The sequence below is a fragment of the Cyclopterus lumpus genome, chromosome 3 (assembly GCF_009769545.1).
Source record: "Cyclopterus lumpus isolate fCycLum1 chromosome 3, fCycLum1.pri, whole genome shotgun sequence".
Classification (NCBI taxonomy): domain Eukaryota; kingdom Metazoa; phylum Chordata; class Actinopteri; order Perciformes; family Cyclopteridae; genus Cyclopterus; species Cyclopterus lumpus.
In genome coordinates this window covers 21,385,605-21,412,043 of record NC_046968.1, presented here as the reverse complement: position 1 = coordinate 21,412,043, position 26,439 = coordinate 21,385,605, and the positions used below count along the sequence as shown (strand labels likewise).

Below are 26,439 nucleotides of genomic sequence, written 5' to 3'. Positions count from 1 at the left end.
TCTCAATTAAATGTAAATACTGCCATTGAAGCCCTTGCTTCACAATAAAGTGGACTCATTGTCACAAAATCAAACATAGTTAACTGACCATGATATGCTGTACAAATTCTCAAGAATAAAACTAACATATATATATATATGTGTATATATATATATATACACACATATATATATATATATATATATACGTAAACATACGTATACACACATATATATATATGTATATATATATATATATATATATATATATATACTGTGTATATATATGTATTATAAGGATGACTTCATAAAAAACATAGGTCATTTCAGATGCAAAAAAAGCCACACGAGGGATAACAACAGAAAATGTCTATTCTGAGTATCCTATTGCGTAATTATCTTGCATGCATTGTACATGATATGTAATACAAAAGGGATCACCTCATTTGAGGATATGATAAAATGAATAAAGGAGACATCAACAGCACATTAAAAATGTGTACACCTTTGTGGTGGTTTTAGTCATTATTCGTCATCCTGAAATCTCCACTCAAGACTGAATAAGGCATGCTTAAGACAGCCATTATGTTCTTTTTGTCGCCCGTGTTATGCTGATATTGTTTCTCATAAAATGAGACAAGATATGCTTTTTTCGAAACTGCCCGGAGCTTTATCCACCTCTGTTACCTTCATGTTGTCAAAAATGCAGTTTAGCCATTTTGTCTGTGAAGAGAAAATCAAGAGAAGGCGTGACCACGGATAATCCTCACAGTGAGTTCTATATTTAGCCCACATCCCCTACAACAGTGTCTTACTTGAGTAAATTGCTTATTTTGTATTCCTCTGGCGAATGTTTTTGTCCTTGTGGTTGTTTGTTGAATTGGTTTTCCTGGGGGGGAAATGAGTTATGATTCAGTGACCTACAGGTAATTCGGCAATTCAAATCCCAGTATTTCTGTCTGGATTATATATGTAGAAATAGGAATATTTATTTACTTACGTTGGTCCGACTGGTTCGTCGTCTTTGACATGAAAGAGAGCAGGACAAAAAGCAGAACACAGAAGTCAAATATGACAAAAGCAAAATATCCATGGTGCATGTTTCAGCACAATTACTGCAAAATATATGTACTTTATTCTCACAATTTGCCTTTATTTTATGTAAAAATCCACTTTCAGAAACCTGAAATCTACAAGAGAGGACCTCTGCAGCTGAAAGCACAGATTGCTTTGAATACTTGAATACTAGTGTGGCCGAGTCGTGCACTGGTGGGAAGCTGTGACATCATAGACATGGGAGTCAGCAGCTGAACAAGCCCTGTGTCTGATGAACAGGCTCAGAAGAAAAGCACTAAGCAGCATACGCAGAATGTAGAGGAGCCTCCTGCATTAAAAATAGGTTTTTGGACACTAAAAGCTGCTAATGGCTGTGCCGTTTGTAGTAGAAGGGCCGAAATGTGAAAAAAAAGAAAAACATTCTGCTTTGGTCTTTTAAAAAAAAAAAAAAAAAACATCTTTAATGCCAAGCATTCAAAACATAACCTCACATGCGATCTGAATCCATGGGGTCCCTGTTCATTTCAGACTAGGCATATGTGAATGAGGGTTACAGATGGCTCACTTAAAGCCATCTTTTAATTACACTTTTAGAGTGATTTTAAAGGAGCCGAGGACACGGCTGTGACATTGTGACTGACTTGGCATAAAAACACGAATCCCTTCAAAGCTTTCTCTCGGCATCAATTATCTGCAGTGCATAGTGGATAATATCGCTTTACGCAGTGTTAATTCCATTCAGGTTACCAACATACAATTTATTAAAAAAATACACATTTTGAGTAAAAATGTTCTCAGTTGGACCACAAAATGAAATTCTCTCATTCTCTCTCATACAACAGTGCAATAAATAACAAACAGTGCAATGTAACGGTAAGTAACACTGCAGGAAAAGGAACTTGTGAACATTGTTGCATTGAGTGACAAGTTAGTTAAAATAAACCCACAGCCGTGGGGGTCGACAAGGTGGTTGGTGTATGACATACAGATGGAAATGTGTCAACAGGTAAGTCACCAGTTGCAGTGAGATATTTTCCATGCAGTTACAAGTCAGAGGTAAGCAGCATTAGCAGCATTCCAAGGCAGTAATATGGAGCAGATTATGCCAGTAATAATGTTGGTAATGTGAGACAAAAAACATGGTTCTGTGATCACTTGGAGGAACATTTGACGGCATATCCCACTGTTTTCACACCTCACACCACGAAAGCTAATGTTTACTATAATGCCCACGCAAGCACACAACAAATAACGGATTCATACTGTGTGAGATTCATTGTAGCGCATGAAGTATTATTGCATTCAATATTATTCGAATTTTGTGTAACTTAGAATTTGCTTTATTGCGTAAAGGGATGTGTTTAAATTGAGCAAATCACACAGCAAAATTTGTAATTTTAGTAACTGGTTTTGAAACACAGTAGAAATGTCAGCCTCTGCCTCAGAGCCTTCGGCTCTGGAGTATAACAGTGTTCAAACACAGCAAAGCCATCAAGAGACCAGAATTCATAATGCACACAGACAGGGGCCAAAACCCCTGGGAATCCGCGATGCTAAAAGGAGATTTTAGAGAGGCTGTGCATCGTGAGCTTGGGGGTCCTCATTCCTGATTTGAATGGCATAAACATGGCAAATATAATCCACCTTAATCGCTTCATTTTAGATGAAACTAGAGGCCATGCAAAGAGCTTACTTGAGCTATGTTGTTTGTGCGTGTATTGTAGTAAAGTTTCTTTTTTTCTAGTGATCTGGTATATAACTATATTAACAAATAATGTCATATGATAAACTAATATAATTTGATTGTAGAGGAGAAATTAGTATAGATGCAGTTAAACCAACATAGTGTCTTATCGGTTCAGTAAATAAATAAATTCTACCTTAAATAATGGTTAGTGATTATTAACATCTTTTCAACTTTAGAAATACAGGTTCCAGTAGCTATTATAAATTGATATCTACAGCACTTAGTAAAAATAAACAATTTGTTAATATCTTCATATTTTGTAATTGCAAGTGATATGTATACTCATTAATGATTAATACGTGGATTGTGAAGCATTCATTTAAACTCATTTCAACCCCATTAAATGATTCACCCTAAGCCATACACTGTGTGATTGCCTAACGTGTGGAGATGAGGAAGAAAATGGAAGATCACATCACATCTGAAGAACACTTCAAGACATTGACGTCTAAAAGAAGTTCATCTATTTAATATTCCTCACACATTTGATTAAGTAAATCTTGTTTCGTTTGGACTACAATTGCACTTTTAGACAGCTCCCGCGGCAGGTAAATAAAAAGCGGGAAGTACCCTGCAGCTCTATTTGGTTAGTCTGCAGTAGAGTCTGCAGTGATTCATATTAGTAGTTGTGGTTTTGTATGCTGCTTGTGCTCATGTTTTATTCCAAAGTTAAAGGAAGACAAAGCCACATGAGTAGAGGTCAAACAGAACCTGTGGTGACTGTAGCACCCCGGGGCTTTCCAGGCATTTTCATCTTGTCACATTCTTAGCGTGCGATTTCGTCTGCTTCCTGATTGCTTTGGATAAATGGACAAAGCTGATCTTATGCAGGGGAAAACTAGACCCCCAAAACACATTAGTTAAAATATATGCACAAATTAGTTATGTATGTTGACAAAATCAACAGAATAGATTATTTATTTCGGTGTTTTTTTCCTTCTTGTGTTAACTTTTGCATTCTTTGGCCATCTTAGTGTCTTTGATATTTTGGCATAATGTTCAGACATCACTACAGTCAATAACGTTATGTACAGTCAAGTAGCTCTGTAATGCTAAAGTGTTTAAAGTGTTTTCTTTTATTATATAGATTACATTGCATCCTATTTTAGAGGACTACACATGTAAGTATTAATAACAGTAGATGTTCCTATTGAATTAATACTTTACAGCCTTAATATTTATAGGCCCATCTACAGTGTGTGTATCTGATTTAGATGAAATAAATTGTGGGTTTTGGTTTTAAATTATATGTCAGTTATCATACAGAAGGGGATATCCAGCAAGCAGGGGACACAGCTAATAGCTAATCATTGTGGAAGTGAAATAAGGCGTGCAGGCAGTTAGGATTTTAGTGTGTAAAAGTACAATTTCATTTGGAGGAATGTTTTGTTGTTAACTTGTTTGCGAACATAGTCAAAGTGGATCTCTTTATCTTCTACTCCCATGCCTGAAGGTGTAAACTTTAATTGTTTTTCTCTTCTTTCACTCACATGATTAGGTTGGGCTGCGAAATATTAGGACTGCAAACTACTAGTACTAGCCAGCATTTTTAATCAGTTGAGAAAAATAAGAATGTTCGTTTATTAAAAGAATCGTGCTTGGGCTGTTAATATAAAGATTATGGCTTTTTGGAGATTGAATCCATGTTAAACATTTGACTATCTCCTGTGGAAACACGTCAGACCTTATGGGTTCAACATAATGAAGAAGGAAATGATCATTACACAATAAATAAACTTAATACTGAGTTTATATCTCATCACAGATCTTAATGTTTTGGATGGACTGTAGGCTCGTAAGAACATACACATTGACAAAAAATAAATAAATGGAATCTCCAAAACCATGCAGGATCTCTCACTTACCACCCATTTAGATTATGTTGCCATTTGGAAAGATGGTGAAGGGGAAAAGAATAGTAACCAATTAAGTTACATAGACGGACTGATATGTGTTATAGCTACAGGCTGATAACCTCAAGTTTATGAACATGGAACAAAATGTGCAGTTAGCATTAGCGTTAGCACTGCACACAGATAGCCAAACCCTTGGAAAGGTGTGCTGTGGACCCTCTGTTGTATACAAATGTCAATTTATAAAGGGTCCTATTCATATGCATCCGATATGTGGCTTGTACGTGAAGATGTTCTCCTTTTCTCTTCTCGCCACATCGCTCAAGAAGCAAGGAAGCAAGGATGCAAGGAAGATAGACAGCTGGCCACTGCATATCTCCTCTGAGAGCAGATGCAACCTTGTGGTTTTTGCATTTTTTGACATCTCAGTAGCTTAAATCTAATAGGCTCCTTTTTTGATGACATTAAACCTTACAGTCAGTCCTTTTGGAAAAGGGAGTCACTGGGTGATTTCCTGTACTAATTTCTTATGTTATAGTTCAAAGCAAACCTTTAATCAGCCATCTTGGAAAGTCCATTCCTCTGTTAAAATGAATGATTAAGATGACTGCAGTTATCAGCTACGGTATATCTGCCATCTGACTTTGTGATTGCACATTAAGGGGATTCAGTGTTTCAGGGCTGTATGCACAGTAAGGTATTTATAAAATATTGCACTTCCTTAAAAGCAAAGATCAAACACCAGACAAATATAAACTTGGAATGCTGACCACAAATAATGTCATATCGACATTTTATAGTTTCATCGTTTACTTATTAGTGCCTACTGCTTGAAAAGTCTTACTTACCATCAATAATGTCGTCCGGCCTCTTGCGTTTCTCGTACACAACGATGATGACTACTAGGATGATAATTTCTGCGAGCACACCCAGGAAAGGCCAAAGCGGTGCCAGGTGGCTGCGCACCCGAAGTATAGTGGTCTCAGCAGTGTTTCCTATCACGTTAGTAGCATTGCATTGGTATATTCCAGGATCGCTGCTTATATCCAGGTTCAGTATGTTGAGCTCCGTGTAGTTGTCTCTGATAGTGATGAAGAAGCGTCCAGTGGAGTTGTCAATGTCCTGGAACACAGTGACCATTTCTCAAAGATGATTAAATGGAAAATGTTTTTTTTTTAAAAAGCTTCATTTGGAGAAGATATATGGCATGCTCTCTGTTGTGTCGACTTATTGTACCTAAACAGCTGTCTCTCTCTCTGTCTCTCCATTTTTAAATTCATATATATATATATACTGTATATACGTAATCAGCAGGCCTATATGTATATATTATATATGAATGTGCATATACCGTGTAGGATGTTCCGTCCATTTTACGCCATGTCCAGGTGGGATGTGGGTAACCAACAGACTTGCAGTAAAGCATTGCATTTTCCCCCTCGTTCTTATTTTCACTTCGCTTGTGGCCGGTGACATCAGGTTTTGCTGGAAAGGTAAAATAAATAAATAAATAAATAAAAGGGATCATTAGCTGAGTTGGCAGAAGCAAGACATTCAAAGGCATGTTTTAACTCCTACCAGATGGCATGAATAAGGAAAACATGATTGGCTGTTCTGGTTATGGTAATAATGTGTGTTATTCAGATGTCTATTTAAGAGAGAGAAGTGTAATTATGAGTCTATATAACAATATTGATACAATGAAGCAGCTTATTTTTCCTTGGACATTGCATAGCTTCAAACTATTGAAGAAGCATAGTCAGTGGGCTCTTTTCAGTTATTTTCACAAATCTGTTGCATCACATTGCTTTATTTAGTTTAAATCATGGCATTACTTCATATGTACTTCACAGTCTTTTTAGCACCTACTGTATCGCTAATTATATTTGAATTATTAGTGCATCTCTATATCTGTCTTTGATATCGGCGTGCAGTTAAAACCTCATGGGCACAGGAATTGATTACTGCTTACAAAATAGTATTACTTTTGAGAAAATTAAAAGGTTTTGTTTAGTAGTAGAAACTGTTGTTTTTGCTTCAGTCTGGTGGAAAGAAATCCTCCAAAATACACATGTAGGTGTCCAATCTATTTGCAACCATAGATTTATCCTAAATTAACCAGTTGTTATTGTTATATAATGTCTCATTTGCATTTTTAAACCTGAAATTACAGAAAACTTGTAATGCCAAAAGATAATTGTCAAAATGTAAGTAATCAACTGGAGAAGTTTTATGGTGACATTGATTAGTCATTTATTTATTTAGTATCCCCCCTTATCACCTGGAGTGTTTCCTCTTAAAATAAATTAGCTTAACATCTAATGGGCTCCTCTTTTGATGACATTAAACCTTACAACCATTGTCCTTTTGGAAAAGGGAGTCACTGGGTGAAAATAAAGACAAAATAATACATTATTACTTTTCAGCGTATCAGAAAGATGGATGAAAGAAACCATATCTTTAAAACTATATTGAATTCAGTATAATAGAGGCTTGCCCAGGAGTAGGGGTGGACTACAATTATTCATTTTTTTTTAAAAAAGATAATCTTGAGTGTGCAGTTATTGGGTGAGCACGTACACCACAACCACAAAACCTCAGCAAGGGAGAATATCACTCTGGTTGAGATAAAAGCATTTCAATACAATCCATAATGAGGTCAGGGAAGAGAGGGATCAGTCTGATATGAGCGTTTCCAGATGTACCCATTCAATAATTCCACTATAAATTCCACAAAAGAGATTTTGAGCCAAAGGAAAACGGTGTAAATCGTCTCTGATTAATGAATAAACTGATAATAAAAATGCAACACAAAGGTTAGAAATTAAATAATTGCTGGCATATGTCATAAATCCCTGCAACAGATGCCAAGTCAAATTGAACCATCAATAGAGCACAGTATTTCCCAAAGGTGAGACACAGACTCTCCCCGTAACTCTGCACAGCATCAGGAAGATAGCTGTTCCTGCCTTTCCACTAATCCTCAAAATTACAATAATTCCTTCCATGCAATTAAGCAGGATAAGAGAGAGGCCTGGAGTGAGCATTTTTCAGCTGTGCATGGATAATAGAGCAGGAGGGGTCTGAGCTCTACGCTGACATCACCTCACTCTAATTATGGTGCACACGTGCCCACTGAGCCGGGGGAGTGGCCAAGCTCATTTGTGCCTTATCCTGACTGTATTATCTGGGTGACAGACAGCATAGAGACAGTCCTCAGCGTGACGCTAAAACCGTCAGAAAACCGCCATTTCACTCTGCTGACAATTACAGTGATTATTAATCTGTGTGTGCTAGACAGCGGCAAAGTGACGTATGAATGTCAGAAGGGCGTGTGAGGAGAAGCAAGGTCAGAGCTGTCAGAAAGGATAGGAACAAAAATGAATTAATGGGACATCAGATGTGAAAAAGACATCCAATCAAATCCTTCTTCCTATATTTTGTTTTGATTTTGATGAGTCAAATTGTATAAACTTGGACCGTCAATATTTGTTTTCTTGATGAAAATGGGAATTCGTCAGCACAGCGTGCTTAACATTGAACCAAGTTTGAGAAAAATGAGGTACCAAACACGTATCTGTGGTAAGCTTAGTATCACAGACAATAAACTCCACTGCTGCCTCAGAGAAGGCTGGGACCGGATTCAGAGCCTTAATCCTACAACATCACAGAACCCTCCATCTGTTGCCTCTGAGCTGAGTCCTGCAAGGATGATCGTGCCAAGGACACTGTAGGCGAGGGATCTCAGTGAACTGCTGCCAGAAGCGCAGTGCAAAGCTGGCTAGCATAACAGTGGGCTTGCTACCTGGGTCACAAAAGAGCTCTAACACCTCTAGCAAATTACAAGAGTATTTAAGAACTGAAGAAAATGCTTTGTTTAGAGCCAGTACCGGCTCTAAACTCTTACGTTATTTGAATGTGTTTTAAGACATCCGTGGCCTATTTAAAGGGCATGCATCATCAGTTTAGTTCAGGAACTGGCTTTTTCCTCAAGGGGACAGACATCAAGTCGGAGGCCTGCAGCTCAGTGATGGCGAGGACACTTCAGTTTGAATGCCGATGAGTCCCATCGTCTCACAATCCAGTGAAAGCAGAACACACACGGTCATCAACCATGTTACGCAATCAGGCAGCGTTTGAAGACAGCCCCGGACTAAGAGACAGGGCATGTTCAGTATGCACCATAGCCATGCCGCGGCAAATTGGCCTAAGCATTACACACAGGCAAGCTTCCCTTGAACGGCGTTGCACTTGCCCTTTCTCAAAAAAGATTCCTTATTCAAGTTGATGGCTTTGCTGTCAGCCTGAATGAAACACAGCAGTTCCTTGGCGAGGTTTTTGTTTTCTATTACATCGACTGTCCCAGTTAACTTTCTGTGCTTTTACTCCCATTATTAGTTCCGTGAAATGTAAACGTAATTACTAAACCTTAAACCGTCAGTGTTCATAAGTGTATAACTGCCTTCATGGATGCCTCCTAGTGGGCTTGGTGTTTGCAGGCTTTGGTCCGCATATGCAGTGCCTGTCCATTTTGCTATACTGTCTTCTCAGTGAAAGCCAAGAGTGACAACAGCCCCAGGATTGCCCCGTCATCACCACTGCACGGGATGAATTCAAACATCTTCGTCGACAAGAAATGTCTTCACACGGCTTTGGATGGTTGACGTCTGCGGGACACTGTTATCTCTCCATCTCTCAGTAGAAAACCACGGACGATGATGAGAGGGGAAAGCTAAATCTAATGTCACGGATATTTGTGTCCCGCATGTGTCAAAGGCCACGCGTCAATATGGCAAAGAGAAATCTTACCTTTTACTTCGATTGTAGCATTTGCATTCGGTGCCATGGCAAATGTGTAAACGCACATGTATTCCCCAGAATCGTCTGCCCGCGATTTAACGATTCTACAACAAAATACAAAACGCCAACTGATTCAGTAACTTTCATTTACCAGTCATGTACACTGTAAGCAGTCGAGTCAATAAAGAAAACTAACTTCAGTTGAACTATAGTAATTAGTTTGGACTAAGTAAAGGCTTAAGGGGCCGACGAAGCTATGGGAGATAAAATACAGAGAAGGGCACTACAGGCATTTTAACTGTTTTCCTCAGAGAATCCCTGATGTAATGTGACAAGGAAGTGACCAATTGGTCTCATCTTGTGCCTAGGGGGAATCTGGTATGTCCACGGGGGCGACTGTAGCTTTGTGCTCCAGTGATTATACTGTGTGACAGCAGGAATTAACAACTAGATGCTACTTAAGGGTATGGTAGTTCCTGTGTCATCAAATGCATATAGATCAATACTTGGTTTAAAGTAGTGGTATGCAGGAATTTAAATAAAAACAAGAAATAGGTGACTAAGTCAGGAGCTTCCTTAACATTGATATCGAACAATAGCGGCCTGGACATATTTAAAAATGTGCATGATAAAGAACACAACCCTCTAGCAAAGCATCTTCCATCAAACCTTAGAAAAATGTGTGTTTATTAATTGCCTCAGTAACGGCTTGAAGATGACATGCGTATATTCTAACTTTGACGAGTTGTTGTCTCTCCCGTGTTTATGGAAAAACAACGTGCCTGACATGCACAGTGGCTGCTTATTGTACGTGGTCTGACCCATTTACAGGCAAATACTGACAGTTATCCAAGCAGAACAACAACCTTGAGTTACTATTTCCGAAAATGTGAGCATCTATCTTATTTTTAACTTAGATCCAATCAGTGTGCTGCTTCTTTTTTTTTCTCAGCAAGCTTGTGCTTTCCTCACAAGACCCCCCATTGTTTGAGATCAAGTTTGGACGATGCAAGACGACCTCAGCATTGTTTTGTTTTTTTTTGCTTGCAAAGGCACTTCCATTTTACATAAAACATTTAGATACATTGTACATACATACATCATTTTATCTCTGGGAGCGCTTTCTGTCCCAAAATCTGTGCTACCTGCTTACTGCATAGAGGCAAAGCTGTTTGTCACCTGTGTGCTGTGTTCCTCAGCTCTGTCCGTGTGTTTTGGATTTCCTGCCCATTCTTCATCCAGAAGCTCTCCTTGTGGGGCGTGTGGGCAGTGGTGAGGTTACACTGCAGGGAGATTTGTTTTCTTGGGTTGTCCGCTGACAGGATGGTCTGATCAGAGGCATTGATCTTTGGTTCTGGAAGACAGAGACAGTCAAACCTTATCACAGAAGTGGGGCTCAACACAGTCTCAATGCTTCCTCCCATGATGTAGTAGCTGTAGGCTGTATGCTGTTTTTATACGATCTGTGTAGGAGGGTGTCTATGTAGTGAAGACACAAGTGCACACAACAAATAAACAAAAGACATAATGCAAACATGAAACAGCTGTAAAGCCTTATATCCAACATCTATCTTTAGAGTAAAGAATAAGTGATTAAGCAGTATTTCTGGATGGATCAACATTATGAGTATGAGAGAAACTAACAAAACGTCTCTCTGATATTGAGAAATTTAGGGCTGGACGATATGTCAAAATCTTCCATCATGATATATGTCAACGATTTATATCGTTATAGAGCATGTTTTCTGGTTGTTCAATAAATGGTCTATATGAAACAAGCACAAACGTATTTGTTTATACCACTGTGTGAATTAAATACTTAAGAAGTACTTTTCCCATTGAATTAAGACCACAACTGTTTCAAGTGAAATTATATCCCAAAAATATTTGCAGCTAGACACTTTTTTTGCACTTTACATACAGAGTAATCGGATTAAGACAATAGTTTGATTCAACTGAATTTTATCAGATTTACTGAGAAATTTGAGTTGGTATGTGCTTGCTATTATCAGTTTAGACAATGTTATTGTGTATCACAATATCTCGATAAATAATTTCATCACAATACGATTCCATTGAAAAACAATAACTTAACTTATTGAATTATCGTCCAGCCCTAAATCAAATATTAATTTGACTGATTATACTTATCTCTGGTAAGAGCACTGACAGATGCTTTTTTTTAATCCCCTTAATGTGCAATCACAAAGTCAGATGGCAGATATACCGTAGCTGATAACTGCAGTCATCTTAATCATACATTTTAACAGAGGAATGGACTCTCCAAGATGGCTGATCCTAAGCTGGCATGTGAATGTCATCAGAATATAGAGGTGATAAATAAAGCCATAGACTTGGAGATCTGAGCTGCAGATATATACACTGAACAGTTCTTTGACATGTTACATTACGGCTGAATGACTACCTACATTACTTCACCCTCTAAATTGCTAAGCACACTGGTTACTAAACAATACCAGGGTCCATTTCTCAAGGACGTTCAGGGAAGCAGGAGGTGTCATCTGAGAGCGAGGCGCCCTTTGCTCTGCCTTGAGTAGTGAGCAGGAAGCCTCCTCTGCTCTGCCCCTCCTCCTCCTCCTCCTCCTCCTTCTCCTCCTCCTCCTCCAGGGCGGGCCAACCATGGCAACGATGGAGCCCCCGAGGGGAGGAGCAGAGAGGAGAAGCATCATAATCCTACTACTGGCTGCTGCTGCTACAAGGCCACACTAGCAAGGCAAAGGGGAGGAGAGGGGAAAGACGGGCTACTGAAACCTGCAAGTGTCTTCGATTAGCATTCGTGGCACCTTCTTTTTGCATTGCTGTATAATCAATAGCTGAGGGGATATCGCTTCCCTTCCCCCTTACACCTCCCCCCCTCCAAGCAGAACCACATGTACTATTAATAGTATCTTTGAGACATGCATACACACACAAGATGAGGTACATAAATTAACATTTAGTAAACACGGCACAGTGGTCCACAGGCAGTTTTAATAGAAGGTTGTTTGTAGGGCACCTTGTCAGAACTTAAAATGTGGTAACAGTTGGATAATGTATCGCCATATCAGAATGTAACGAAACGTAATATGTTGCTCTAAATGAGTCAAGATGTAGTGAAACCTGATCCCCTTTCCTCTTGTTGGCACTAAAATGCAGTGTTGCATTTAGATCGATATTGTATCCGATTAACTGACAGATTGATAAATAGATTTGATTGAATATCAAGTAGAGCTTTATTCTGTTACATTTTGCCAAGATAAATTACATCTATTAAACTGAATAGCAGAGACATAGGAACCAACTTGGCGGGGTCTATATTTAGGGGAGCATTACATCATTTGAAAAGGCAAAGCTCGCCCCAAATCATGATACTAGCTGATTACAATGCAAAAGGTGGACCGCCAGAGCGATGTCCCAGTAACGGTGCTGGCACAGAGAGAATAGTGGGCCTCCTGAGCACGTGGTTGAGCTAAATGATTTGAACCATTCATACTTCATAAAGATATGCAATTTTCAATACACTTGTCTCTCATTTACAACTTCACATATTATTATGGCAGTTTAAAAAGCAAAGTCTCACATGCAGTGTCAAATAGCAAGTTGTTAGTTAAGGTGATGAAACATCTGTGTGTATGTATTTGATTATGAAACACATTGCAGGCTTAAACGGCGTTTGAAAAAAGGTTTGAGATTTACAGAGAAAGCAGCTGTGTTCAGCCTGAATTCATGTGGGCCACGGTGAATTACAAATGTTAAACGCTTTTCACGCTGGAAAAAAAACAACATCCCCAGAAACCTCGAACCATTCCTGCACCACAATTTGCTCCTCTGATGTCTGTTTGTGTGATCAGTTACATTCCTAACAGAAATCTCACCAAAATACAGCTAAATTAATTACTGTAATGGGAATTTCAGATTCAAGAAGGCTGATGAAAAGGCAGTGTGATGCTCTAGAACCGTATTTAGACATATTTTGGTGTAACATGACCAACAATGGTGCAAGAGTGGTTCGAGAAGTTTCCACAGACCTTTTAAAAACTGACCATTTTTTTCTGTATTTGACATGAATTAAAAGTCTCAAGACTTTAAAGTGGTATCAAGGTTCACAAAAATGTCAAACTATTCCTTCACTAAGAAAACCTAAATTTCTTTGAGAGTTTCATATTGAAATGGTAACGTTATATTTGGGCATCACTTCCCATTTTTGTAATGGGAATGAATTACTGATTGATTAAGAGTGATTTACATTCACAAACCTAAATAAAACAAAAGGCCAAAACAAGACAATCAGACTTTGGCATGTTTCCCCAGCTACAAACTATACATTCATATCAACTATTATGTATAGCCTGTTATATACATGTAACAACTTGCATGATATTACATGCATATGTGACGGACATTTACTCCTCAGTAATGACAGAATATATTTAGTGAGGACTTGAATTGCAGCTCTGATGAGTCAGTATTGTGGCAGGAATGTAGTAAACAAGTAAATGTGAGAAGTTAACAGCGTCGCACTGGTCCTTTGCACATCTTATAATAGTTTAAAGTGCATCAGCTCCTACACCTTATCAAATAGTGCTCACACAGAAATTCAAAATGTGTCAGTCCAATCAGAGGAGCCAGCAAGGATCAAACACCTCTAAGCTCCTCAGAGAGCTTCCCAATGACGAACAGCATTCCACATACCCCTGTGCTCCACTGGGCAGAGTACTGAAGCATGTGCAGATTAGAAAGATCCAGTAGAAATTCAGTTTGTTTAAATGTGTGTGTGCATAGAGCAGAGGGTTAAAGGATATAATGTCATTACTGATTCACAGTCACACACTTAATGGCTGAGAAGGCACAAGGTTACACAGCGCTCAGAGACTGTTTTCGTAAAAGTGAAATCTCTGCCTCGTCTGAACGAGAAACGAGACACTCGAGGCCCTCGCGGGGTCCGATCCGTTATTGGATTACCGCGCACAAATTATTTGAAAGCAAAAAAGGTTTGCTTTTATCAGGAGAGAGTAGACATTAGGAATCATTCTTTTACACCTTAACGCATCTCTCCTTGTGTCATCTTGCAAACCCATTTGTACGGAGTACGAAAGCCAAATCAAAAGCACCATTACTTCAAAGCACCACTAGCTTTCCGCTGCATTTAGCGGCCAGGGCTTTGGAGTGAATAAAAGAATCCACGTAACACAAGGGACACAACGTAGTGTTAAGGGAATTAGTATCACAAATAAATCCAGGAAAGGAAATGGGTGAAATTAGGATACAGAGAAAAAGATAATGATCAGAATCTGGTAAAAAGACACACGAGACAGTAAGAACAAAGGTTTGGTTGTGGGAGGAAAGACAGAAATGTAGATAGAAACTGGGTAAAGTTCCTGGGTTTGTGGTCATTTACAATAAGATGCTCAAGGGATTTTGGGGAAGACAGGGAGTTTACTGGGTTTAGTAGAGAACATACATAATTACCAAAACAAATGTATTGAAAACAAAACACAAAAGGCAAACACTCGCATAAGGGATTTACGCTTGTCAAAAAGCAACCTAAAAAAATGTGTGGTGTTTGTATTATTTAGAGTTAGGGTTAGGGGTTAGGGGTCTGGAGTGGTTAGGACAGAGAATTAGAAGTTTTTTTCATCATCTAGGTACTACAGGAAATAGACCACTCACTCTGTAGCACCAAAATGGTGGCCTGGGCACGGATCCAGGTGATGGCAGGGTTTTGTCGGAGGTCATTGCGCTTGGGGTCGTTGCTGGCCCGGCACTCATAGGTCCCAGAGTCCTCCAGTGTGAGACGCGTGATGCCAAGCACACTGACCCCATTGGCGCCGTAGGCCGTGTTGATGGATACCCGGCGCTTACGGGCTCCGTCCCACAGCTGCTTGAAGGAGTCAGCTCGGTTGATCTCGGCATACCACCACTGGATCTCCGGAGTGGGGTTGCCGACCACGTCGCAGTACAGCTCAAAGGTGTCCCCCGTAAGCTTAGTCTCAGACATTGGCGACTTCACAAACCCAGCTGAAGATGAAAAGTGTATCAGGATGGCAGGGAAGGAAAGGGTAGAAGAAGTAGGAAGGTGCGGAAAGGCCAAGGGATGGAGAAGAAAAATCAAATAGGATCAGAGTACATACAAACAAGAGAGTTGATGATTAAAGGCAAATAAAAAAAGAAGCAAACATTAAATCATCGATAGAAGGTCAAAGAAAAAGTTAATGATTAGCAGTCCGTTCTGCGTCAGGGTCCCTCGGCCCACTAAGGCCATACAACTGTCAGACCAAGTCAGAGCCACCCAGTCCCGAGTCCATGCCAGCAAGTAGTGCTGGTTTCTTTTCCTTTTCTCTTTTATTCTGTCTCTCTCCCATTTAACCTTATACGGATGAGCGCAACAGGATTTCGTGAATGCTTGAGCAAACAGTGTAAACATGGGAAATAGTACATTGAGTGCAGTACATGTAAAGCACACCGTGCCTTCACATGTCATAAAGAACTCTATTTGCACATTCTCGCTGAGTTTAATTGGTCGCCTTAAAGGTTTGTTTATCAGACAGCCTTCTCAAGTAAGTGACCAATCACTCAAGCCCTTTCCACACTCAACAATCAGTGGCACAACTCCCACTTGACCCTATTGACATTGACACTTACAAAGGTGACACATTTGTCATTGCAGAATAGAAAATCCCATGATTTGTCGAAATCATTGGCTTGGAAAATGTTCACCTTGAGCTTAAGTATCACTGACAAGTGATATTTTCAAGCAATTCTTCCTATCACTCTGTCATAGGAAGAATTGTCAGTTATGCTGAAATTAAGACATATACAAGTAGGTGTATTCCTGAGTATAGTGAGCATTGTCAGTTGTAAAGCTATCAGGTTATTGCCTCCACCAAATATAACGTGTGTTAGTTTGAAGGATACACCCACCAATAACATCTTGAGAGTTTGGCCAAAGGCAATGAGACAAGTTATTAATTTGTGGTTGGGAAAATACCATAACACAGCTATTAACGAAGCAATTGTTTTTTGCAGATATTATATTTCCCCAGTCCTGCAAATGTGTCTCAATCTTCACTACATTTGGTAAATACCATATTGTATGCACGCTTGTATGAGTTTGTTTTAATTTGTCATTAATATTTTGATATTCCACAGTGTCTCATAAGCCATCAGTCCATTTGCTACACCCGCGTGTACTGTTCAGGGTCACAGGAGTGCTGGAGTCTATCCCAGCAGCACACATGGGTAGGTCGGGTACACCCTGGACTTGTCCCCAGTCTGTTACGGGGCTAATGCATTCAGACGGACACATTCACACTCATATTCACACCCAAAGACAATTTAGAGTTCCCGGTTCACATAACATGCATGTCATTGGACTGTGAGAGGAAGCCAGAGATCCTGAAGGAAACCCATGCAATTATTGTCAATGATATTACTTTTTTTTTTTAATTTAACATTTTTGGAAAGGAAAATGCTCACATCAGTTTTAAAGGTCTGCATTCTGTGTTGTCATACAGATATTTTCCTTAATACAATCACATCTACTGATGCCCATTTTCATGGTTTATCTTTGTTGCTCAGAGCTTGACGTGCCTATTAAAAGAAATTCACAGAAATTGTCACAAATAGATGTAACTGTATGTATATATAAACCTAATCTCTTCATTCATATCAGCTTTTGCTGGTAACGCCAGAAATGAGGTCAGCCAGCTCTCATTTTGGATAAGCTGGACTTTAAGAGCAGGTTTTTCAAAATTCACATATGGTCACAGTGGAATAGGAGAGTTAGGATAGAACCACACACAGCTGACTTGTGCTCTTCAAACTAAATTGACTTAATATAAAAGGTGGAAACTGAATATGCAGATGGCATTTCATCTTATACGGTGTTGTACAAATAGCCCCCATTTTTCCTTATAACCGTACGGCCTTGTGGAACAGGAAACCCATTTCAAATATAAAATGCATTGGAATTAAAAAGAAAATAGCATCCATAAGCATTATTACCACAACTGTGAGTGTACTATGCTGTGCCTGTGCCTGATTCATGACCCTGTTTCGCATCAGTAGTTAGCCCAGCAATACACTGTCAGCCCTAATGAACCTCATCTAATGACAAATCACCTGGACCAGGGACACTGTTCTCTGCCGCCCCTGCAGCTGTCAGCTGTAAACCACGAGTGCTCGAATAAAATTTAAAAAAAGTAATAAGACAGTGCCTTAACTCTGCCCTGAATTGTAGTGGGAACAAAGAGCCTGTGGTCTCGCGGGTGTTAGACTGTTTGTTGCGTCTCAATACAACAGCTTACAGACCCCCCCAGATCTGCCTGCCCTGCTCAAAGTAATGTATCATAAGCACATAAACAGATAAGCCTGTGGAAGCCTGATGAAGGAGTGTGAACGATGACATCCAGCTCTCCCCCACAACAAAGCCAGTTATATTTAATTTAAAGGAAATAAGATGAATACCATTCAGAGGGTTTACGGTACATCGTTCTCTGTGCATTGAACTTCAAAAGGCTGGCAAAGTAAAAGAGAAAGAAAGAAAAGAAATGTATACTTTTATTTATCCCCGTGGAGCTTCTCTGCATTTGACCCATCCTTGGTTATTAAGGAGCAGTGGGCTGCAGTGAAGCGCCCGGGGAGCAACTGGGGGTTCAGTGTCTTGCTCAAGGACACTTCAAAATGCAACTATGAGGAGAGCGGGGGTAGAACCGGGTACCTTGTGGTTACGGGACGACCACTCTCCCCCATGAGCTACAGCTGACCCCAAAAAGTACAGCCAAATAATTTCACATACTTAACAACACAAGGATTTTAGTGTGTGCAATGGTGACAAGTCTGTTGGTTAGCACCAGTTTGTGACTCACATGAAGATGAATTAGACGATAAGAAAGAAAGAGGGGATCATTTTGCAAATAATTCTAAATAATGAATGCCGTATTCCTGCTAGAGATGTGTCTGAGGATATTTGGCGCTTATAACTTGCGTTTCCGTGTGCAATGCCTGGAGATATGCAGAGTAATTAGCATTTGTTTCTTTTCTCTGGAAACATCTGGGCCCATCACGCTCACCACATAATCCCAGAGGGTGAATCCAAGCCTATCCGCCTACACTGTTAAAGCGATATTTCAGTTTGACAGAACATTTACTATGGCATTCTTTACTATGAGTATGGGTATGACAGTAAATAGGCTCGGCACATGACACAGATAACTAATACCAGCCGTGCATAAGTGCCCATAATCACAGGATAGTATCTGTTTAAAAAAAAAAAGTGATGAATATCCTCCAAGATGAAATCAATTAAATCAGAAAAAAGGAACAGATGACTTTATTTAAATTCCGGCTGAGGGAGGCTGTGTGGAGAAATAGCCACAGAACACACTTATACTGGAACCTATCAGCAGCCAGCCGGTTCTCACCATCTCAACTCAAAGATATTTAACAAAAAACAATATAAAACTGAGATGCAGCATTTTAGCAAACTATTGTTTGGTAAATTACTTGAACAATTAATCTCCAATCAATATAATTTTATGAACTAATTGAATTGACTTATTGCGTGGTCTTAGTTCCCATGAACTACTGAAGCCATAAAGACTAAAAGCTTATTGCTATTTGCTCAGTTGCTAAAGGTGGGATGTTCCGTTTGAACTGATCCTTCCCAGTGGATGCTCTGGTTGCTGTGGATTGTAATTCTATGTGTTAAACTACAAGTTTACATAACCAACATAACGCTTGTACCAACATAAATGAATACATATTATTGGGGGTTTCTGTCGTGTCACAGGGTAAATTAAGGGGTGTCACATCACTAAATGTAGCATTCTCAAAAGAATATTAGGGGTCAGTTTGAACCAATCGTAGCGCTAGAATATACTTTGTTTTTTTTCTTTATTTTAATTCACAATGAGACATCTCCAATGTAATGTGTGCAGAGGTGTGGTTGTTATGGTGGCTGGTACCCAATCAGACCAAGGAGGTCAAACGTTTACATGATGCAGCAGATGATTTCACAGATATCATTTAACACAAAATAATGAAAAATAATGTGTCTGACTTTACTCCCTCGTGACACGTGCATGATAGAATCCCCAAATAACTAGCAGCTAGTTTTCTGTGACAAGCGTGGCTGTGTGGAAGTCACAGTCATTACAGCCTACATACTCCACTGATGTAGGTAGAGAGGAGAGCTCCCCTGAGGACTGACAGCAAGCCACACAACACCAGCACCATGCAGCCGGAGAGTGATTCAGCTTTCTTCCTATAACCAGAGAAAGCAGCCAGTAGGAAACCCCCCCAGTGCCACTGAACTGGTTATGTGCTAGTTGGCAGTTGGTGTGTGTTTGGGTTAGGGTGCATCTTTGTTGTACCTGCATTGTACTGTGACAGATATGTGCATTACACACAATATCATGGAGTTCCGATGACCATTTATACTTTAATATCTTTCACTCAGCAGTTAGTATATGTTACAATATAACATGTTGTATTACAAGTCGCACAAACTCATGTTTCTACATCCTAGTCAAGTTTATTTTTCTTTTCTTTTTTTCTTACAAGTGACAGGTTGGTGAATTTGAAAGGTGTTTCAGTTATTCTTGATGATTTTGGGCCGAAGCCTTCCTGAGAATGTGTCAAGGTCACCCAGTCACCAAATACCTAAAAGAATCATAAAGGTGACACTTTCCCTGCCCTAATGGAGGCCACAAAACAAATGAGAAGAGTCAGGGAGTAGTCATTCAAGGACGGTTTGCACATACGCACTCACAGTTCTGAGAAAATGATAGATTAGGCATCATTTTGACTGAGTTTATTATGGCTGTCTATAGATCAGCCACAATATCATGTTTTTTTTTTTTCAGCCTTAATATGTTTTCGCGAAAATGACTGCAGGGGGTTAATTCCAACCTCTGGCCCTTATGGAGTGCTACATAACACAACTTTAGGAAAAGTCACAGCCTGGGGGATTTGAATATTGTATTGAAATAAAGTTATATATATGGAGAGCAGTCATTGGTTTACCATTGGTGATTCTAGTGTTAAGGTTAATGTGCACAATGTTATCCTCCTTTATGTGTCAACAAGTTAAACATTTTTCAAGCTTAACGGGCTATATGTGGTGGTTTTACATGTTATACCTAATTATCTACGAGTCACATGCATTGCACATTACTGCCATCCATTTACGTAAATTCTACAATATTTACACTGAGTTTTAGAGGCATTTCCTACTTAAGATAAATTACACTTCTGTACAGTGAGGCTGGTATTTACTTATATTACATGGATGCTGTTTAGCAGCTGAAACATACACTGTATTCCAAATGGCATACTTTTTACTGTTACTACATGCTGCAGCTGCCCTTACACAGTACATACCATCGCATGGAGCATGCATTTAATTGGGACTACCTTTAAACTTTGACACTCTTGCTCATATATCTACGGAGCAGAGAAGCATGCTGTCTTGCAAGCTGCAAAATGGAGGACATCCTGGCATTTTTGGCATACTGTATTTGATATAATATGCATTGGGACATACTAAATCTTTATTGACTTACTAAATAGTACACTAGACGCATATATACACTGCTCGCAACTGAATTACCTAAATCACTTTATGAATACATTTAATTAAATGTAATTGAATGAATAAATTGTTCTAATTTGTACTATGATGAAGTACATGCGTCTATATTTGCTCAAATTGATGTAAAACAAGGTATGCTTGGACAGTAGGTAATTGCTAAACAGTAACAGCAGTTATATATGTTAGCTATATTAGTCATGTAATAGGAAGTTTACTTAAAAATTGACTAATTCATCAAGTATTCATATAAGAACTTCAAATAGAGTTTGGAATATACACTTTGAAGGTGTAATATGGGATGTGCAGCTAAATTAGTGTGAGAGTGGCTGTGATGATGTAAAGCCTTGAACACACTGATGACGTGAGCTTTCCTCCCTGACTTTACCACGCCACTGAAATACAGCAGATACCTCGTTTGATGTCACCGCATTGTAGCGAAAAAAGAAAGCGTTGGGCCGACTTTCTCCATTTTGCCGGTAATACTTGAGTCTGTCATTCAGATCACAGAAGAGAGGCAACAGTTTAATGAGATTTAAATCCCTATAACCCCGGTGCGGCGTAGAAATGCTCTAATCCCATCCTCTAATCACAACCAGCGAGCACTTCCTATTTCTCTTTCAGAGGTCAAAACAAGGGAATTCAAATGATTTGATGTTAAATCCAAGAAGTGCTGAGACAGGTGCATCATGGGACATTGATTCTCATCATCAAAGTAACAAAATAATATTGAAATTAGAAGAAATGCACCTTCAGGAGAGTCTCTCCTACTACTAGTGGTTCTGTTCCAGGGTGATGAATGCTGTTCCTAAATCTCCTAAATACTTCCAAATATGACTATTTGTCAACTTAAATGAGCCTGGTATCCTGAATGTCAGTTGACAGCTTATTCTCCTGGGTCACTAGCTAAAATACACAGGCGGATGGGAAATATCAGGCCACGTATAAATGAAAGTAACCTCCTTGAGTCTTCTGTCTCTGAGGTGCCGACGTGCAGAACGGGGCTGTGGCTAAATTGGGGAACTTCCAGCTGTGAATGTGTGTAACTGTATGAATGTGAAGCAAAGTGGTGCTGAAACAAAATCCTTCCCTTGACAAATCATTATTGAGAAGAAAAAAAAAAGAAACACCGCTCACCTTATGCGCCTCTAAATACCTGCAGTGTGTTTTATACTGTTTGACGCTGCTCCCAATCAGTGCATGTCCATATCAGATTTCACAGTGGGCAGGCGTGACTCAGTATAAGAGCTGGCTGGAGTCCGACTACATATTTTCCAGACTTACAAATGTGCTTTTGTCCAGCGCTTAGACAAAAATATGATAATGGCCAAGCTGCTGCATCATGTAAGTTGAGCGAGTATGTAGCTGTAAAATGCTTTTTCTGAAAACACGCTGTTGGCCTTAGAAGAATTAGAGAGCCATTTATTGACAAGGAAAACAGTCATTGCAGCGCATATTGTAATATATGTGGGCATAGCTTTCTCTACATCGTGTCTTTATACTTTGTGTAACCTTAACAAGAACCAATCTTTGCTGTTGTGATTAACTGCAAGCAGTTAAATGGCAGAAAACAAAAATAAATAGTGCACATGAACATGGAAGTAATAATATCAACTTGTAATGCTAAAGGTTGTCTTGCCATCATCTGCGTGTTTTGATTCACACAGGATAATAAACAACAAAGTTGGCAGCAGCAAGCAGCAGGCTACGTGCTTCATGGGGGGAACTTATATAAGACAAAAAAGCCCTTCCTCAGGTCGGCCTCAGCCTTTATTTTCTTTGCATAAAGATCACATCATCTTTCAGCTTAAATTGTTCACAGCCACCTCGCAAGCCTTTTAGAAGGCTGTGCAGCTGTGCACAAGGAGGCCGTCCATTAAGAGTTAATGAATTCACTTTCACAAAAGGACCTTAAAGCCACAGTTCTCCGTGCTGTGTCTCGGTGGTAAAAATAGAAACGAGGCAGAATGGACGGATGCTATTTACAGTCGTCCAAATATCTGTCGCAGGAACTCGCCACCTATAGTGGGCCTACTTTCCCCTGAATGTGAGGAAATAATGGCATGAATTTCCCCAGCTTCCCAGAAGCAGTGATTACATCTCATGTGCTTATAATTAGTATTATCCCCCACGCCGCTGACTGAACTCTCTTCAAAAGCACAGCAACAAAAAAAAATCTAGGATTGCATAAGAAGCCGAGCCATGCACCTATTAACTTTAATCTGAACTGTGAGAGAGAAATGGCTTTCGGATGCATGCAATGTGAGGACATGTCAGAATATTACCAACAGTGTTAAACACCAACTGCAGCTTGTTACTGTGATCAGACCTGTGATGAATGCTGGGTCTATTTACTGAATAATGAAATGCCTGTAGATTAGCTATGACTTCAGGATTTCTACATTAAACAGACTAAGCACCCACCCATCTAGTGACATAGTGGCACCAGTCTGTCTCCCACTGAACCCTGGGTTGTATGTGTGTTTCTGTGGTGTGACCTGGGCCTCAGTGAGTGGGCACGCACACTAGGCAAAGACCACATGAAAGTGTTTGGAATGCTTTTGCTTAAGCATTGTCAAACAATGGAGGGCTTATTGGGTATTTGGTTTTCCAGATAGCAAGATCAGAGAACACCTCACACCTCAAAGAAGAAAGAAAATAATTCAAGGGGATAATATTTAGTTATATAACTGCTGTGGTATTTTGGTTTCTATGTATCCTCACAAGATGAAGATGGAGGCTGTTTCTGTGCTTTCTTGTAAAAGGATCTAGATTTTACTTATTGTTCTTTTTTTCATCTTTTTTTGCATATTGTGTTTTACTACAAAAACCGCACAAACAATGTTTTACACTTAGTTTAATTGTTTAGGCATAAATATTCTGGAATATTTCCCATTAAATATTAAAGAATTCAATCCATAAAAAGGTAGGACAGCTCTAGAAGGAGATTTTACAAAACCTTCTCAGCACAATGCATGTCTTATTAAGTCTTGCATAGTGGGTTTGCGATTATCCCACAGAAAAGACGAGGTGGACACTAAGTATTAACATTTGAAATCCCTGCTTTATTTTTCTCTGAAAAAGGGATTATATCATGTCAGTGATATCGATTTGTCAACACGTCTTGACACGTGGGTATAGAAGCTTCTTAAATGATATTAATACCGGAAGTGAATGTTCCATTTGTATATCAAAGCGCCAACAATCATGTCAGGGTTGCTCAAGGGACCCATTGATGTTCTTTTAAAAATGGAAAAAAAAATAAAATAAAGATTCCACTTTCATCTCAGGAGTGACTGCTGATTTGTGTGCCCCTCTGGGTGATGTGATTCAACAGACTCTGAAGTCAGGACATGCTGTGTCAGAGGAGGGCAGCCTGCACGCTACTGACATTTACCTAAACCAAATAATGCCAGTGTTATTATGATTAATGTGCGGTGAACTTTTGAAATCAAAGTCACAAACGAGCGTCCTCTTTTCACTCATTTGTGTGTTCCCTGTCTTCAAATATTTGGAAGGGACAAACAACTGGTGCTTCAATCATGATAATCCTCTAACTAAATAAGGCTGTTATTTGTTGTATGCGTGTCATTTTGAAATAAAGCACAGACAGAATCTACTGGGCTGGAGAGAAAAGATCAACTTAAGCCAGCGTGACAGGAAATGTGGTATAACAGGGGAGTAGTTGTGTCATTTAAAAAAGATGCATAGGCCCAATAACTGCATGTGATCAAGAAGGGCCCGGTATTTACAGTCAACCTACACACACTGGGCTTAGGCACAAGTCTTAAGCCTGTGTTGGGTGTTGATAATATGTTACTAGCTCAGCAGCCATAGCAGTTTAGTCTTGCTTGACACACTCTGCTACCCAACCTCCTTTGACAACACACACTGCACACTGGCAGCCCTCAGGCTACTACTAGCATTTATGTAATTATTCAGAACTTATTCCAAGACGGTACATGCCCCAGCTTTGTTCCCAGCAACACTACTTATTTTTAAAAAACACATTTTTTTAAAACACATTTGAACACATGTTCAATTCCTTTTCCCTCTCACAGACACACCTACAGTGTATAGGTCAGTTGACAGTAAATAACCTTGCAAAAAAAAAAAAATGTCACAAGAACGTCAGTTTTCTCGCTGGTTCACTCGTTAAGAGTTCCGTTCGGTTGTCAGTAATTGAACCACATTGGTGGCCTTGTCGAGATGCGTGGAATGAGAGTAGTGTCGTTATTAACGCAGTCACTCAAAATCCTCTTTAGAAACATTTATCTCGGGCGTCCTCACGCAAGTCAAGTCGCTTTCCCTCAACGCGTTGTTTACAAGGATGCCACGGTCACACCAGCTTTCTTACCGTTTTGAGCCGAGATGAAAGGCAGCATCAAGTTCCCCAGAATAAGGACCACCGCCAGCATCACTGCGCTAGGATGCATCGCTGGGGATGGAGGGGAGTACCAGGATCTCCGTCGGACGAATGTGGGAGGAGAGATCGTGTATTAATCACAAGATCTAGAGAGATGGGCCCAGCATAGCACCGGGTTCTTTTAAAATAGTCTGCCGAGGATGATTTAAAAAAAAAGAAAAAAGAAATGTCTCCCCGATTCAAAGACCTTTTGAGGACAACGATGGGTAAAAGGTCCTGGACGAGGCCAGCGGCTCAGGGATGCCGATGTGCGGCCATAGGCGGTGAAGAAAAGCCCCCGTCGGATTGCAGAGGAGCGGTCTTTGGATGTCAGGAAGATTGTCCACAGCGTAGTTCTGAAGATTCAAAGATGCGCAGACGATGCGCATTTGCGCGCTCGCGGTCACGGTTCGGTGATTAAAATGAAAAGTAGCGCAGAAATTATTCCCGACGTGAGGTGATGCATCCGAAACATAAGTCTGTTCCAAAAAAAGGAGAACAGATGCCGGTAGGACACCGACGGCAGCAACGACAAGCTGCGCGTGCCCTATGCGCTCATGACCGTGGATAAATGCACACAGACACACTTACACACACTCACGCATATAACACGTACGTGAATGTGTTTATGTATGTTGTTTGTGAAGTCAGGCAGACAGTTATTATGTGCATGTGCATCCTCAGCCCTCGTCTCTGCGGGCATACTTCAATTTGTTTTTTAAATATTTGCTCACGAGATTGCGTGCACATTTTTATCAGCTACTACCATCGAAACGATTGTGTTCCTGCTCACACAGTATTTTCTGAACTGTGGGCGACTACAGTAATAGCCTGATCTATGTTATTTCCCCACTCTTTTCAACATCTCTTGCCATATTAATGCAACTCTAAATTATTATCACGCGAAGTCAAGACAGATTTGTCCCAAACTATGCAGATCAAATTACATATTTATTTCTCTATAGTCTAGATTTGAATAGCTGCATTAAAAAAAATGCAGTGGTTATGC

At 39.7% G+C, this 26,439-nt stretch overlaps 1 protein-coding gene across 2 annotated transcripts; it reads right to left on the bottom strand.

Annotated features, from left to right (window-relative positions):
- Positions 1 to 642: 642 nt before the first annotated feature.
- LOC117751540 (neuroplastin-like) lies at positions 643 to 25,739 on the bottom strand. Of its 2 annotated transcripts, XM_034563462.1 has the most exons (9): positions 25,383 to 25,739; positions 15,106 to 15,453; positions 10,615 to 10,789; positions 9,445 to 9,539; positions 5,987 to 6,120; positions 5,484 to 5,757; positions 980 to 1,001; positions 795 to 868; positions 643 to 702 (listed from the first exon to the last, which is right to left on the bottom strand). In XM_034563462.1, exons 1-8 carry the CDS (start codon positions 25,459 to 25,461, stop codon positions 808 to 810), a joined length of 1,188 nt encoding a protein of 395 aa, XP_034419353.1. In that variant the 5' UTR covers positions 25,462 to 25,739; the 3' UTR covers positions 643 to 702; positions 795 to 807. The 2 variants fall into 2 exon arrangements, with proteins under 2 accessions (XP_034419353.1, XP_034419360.1); XM_034563469.1 differs by lacking the exon at positions 15,106 to 15,453.
- Positions 25,740 to 26,439: the final 700 nt, after the last annotated feature.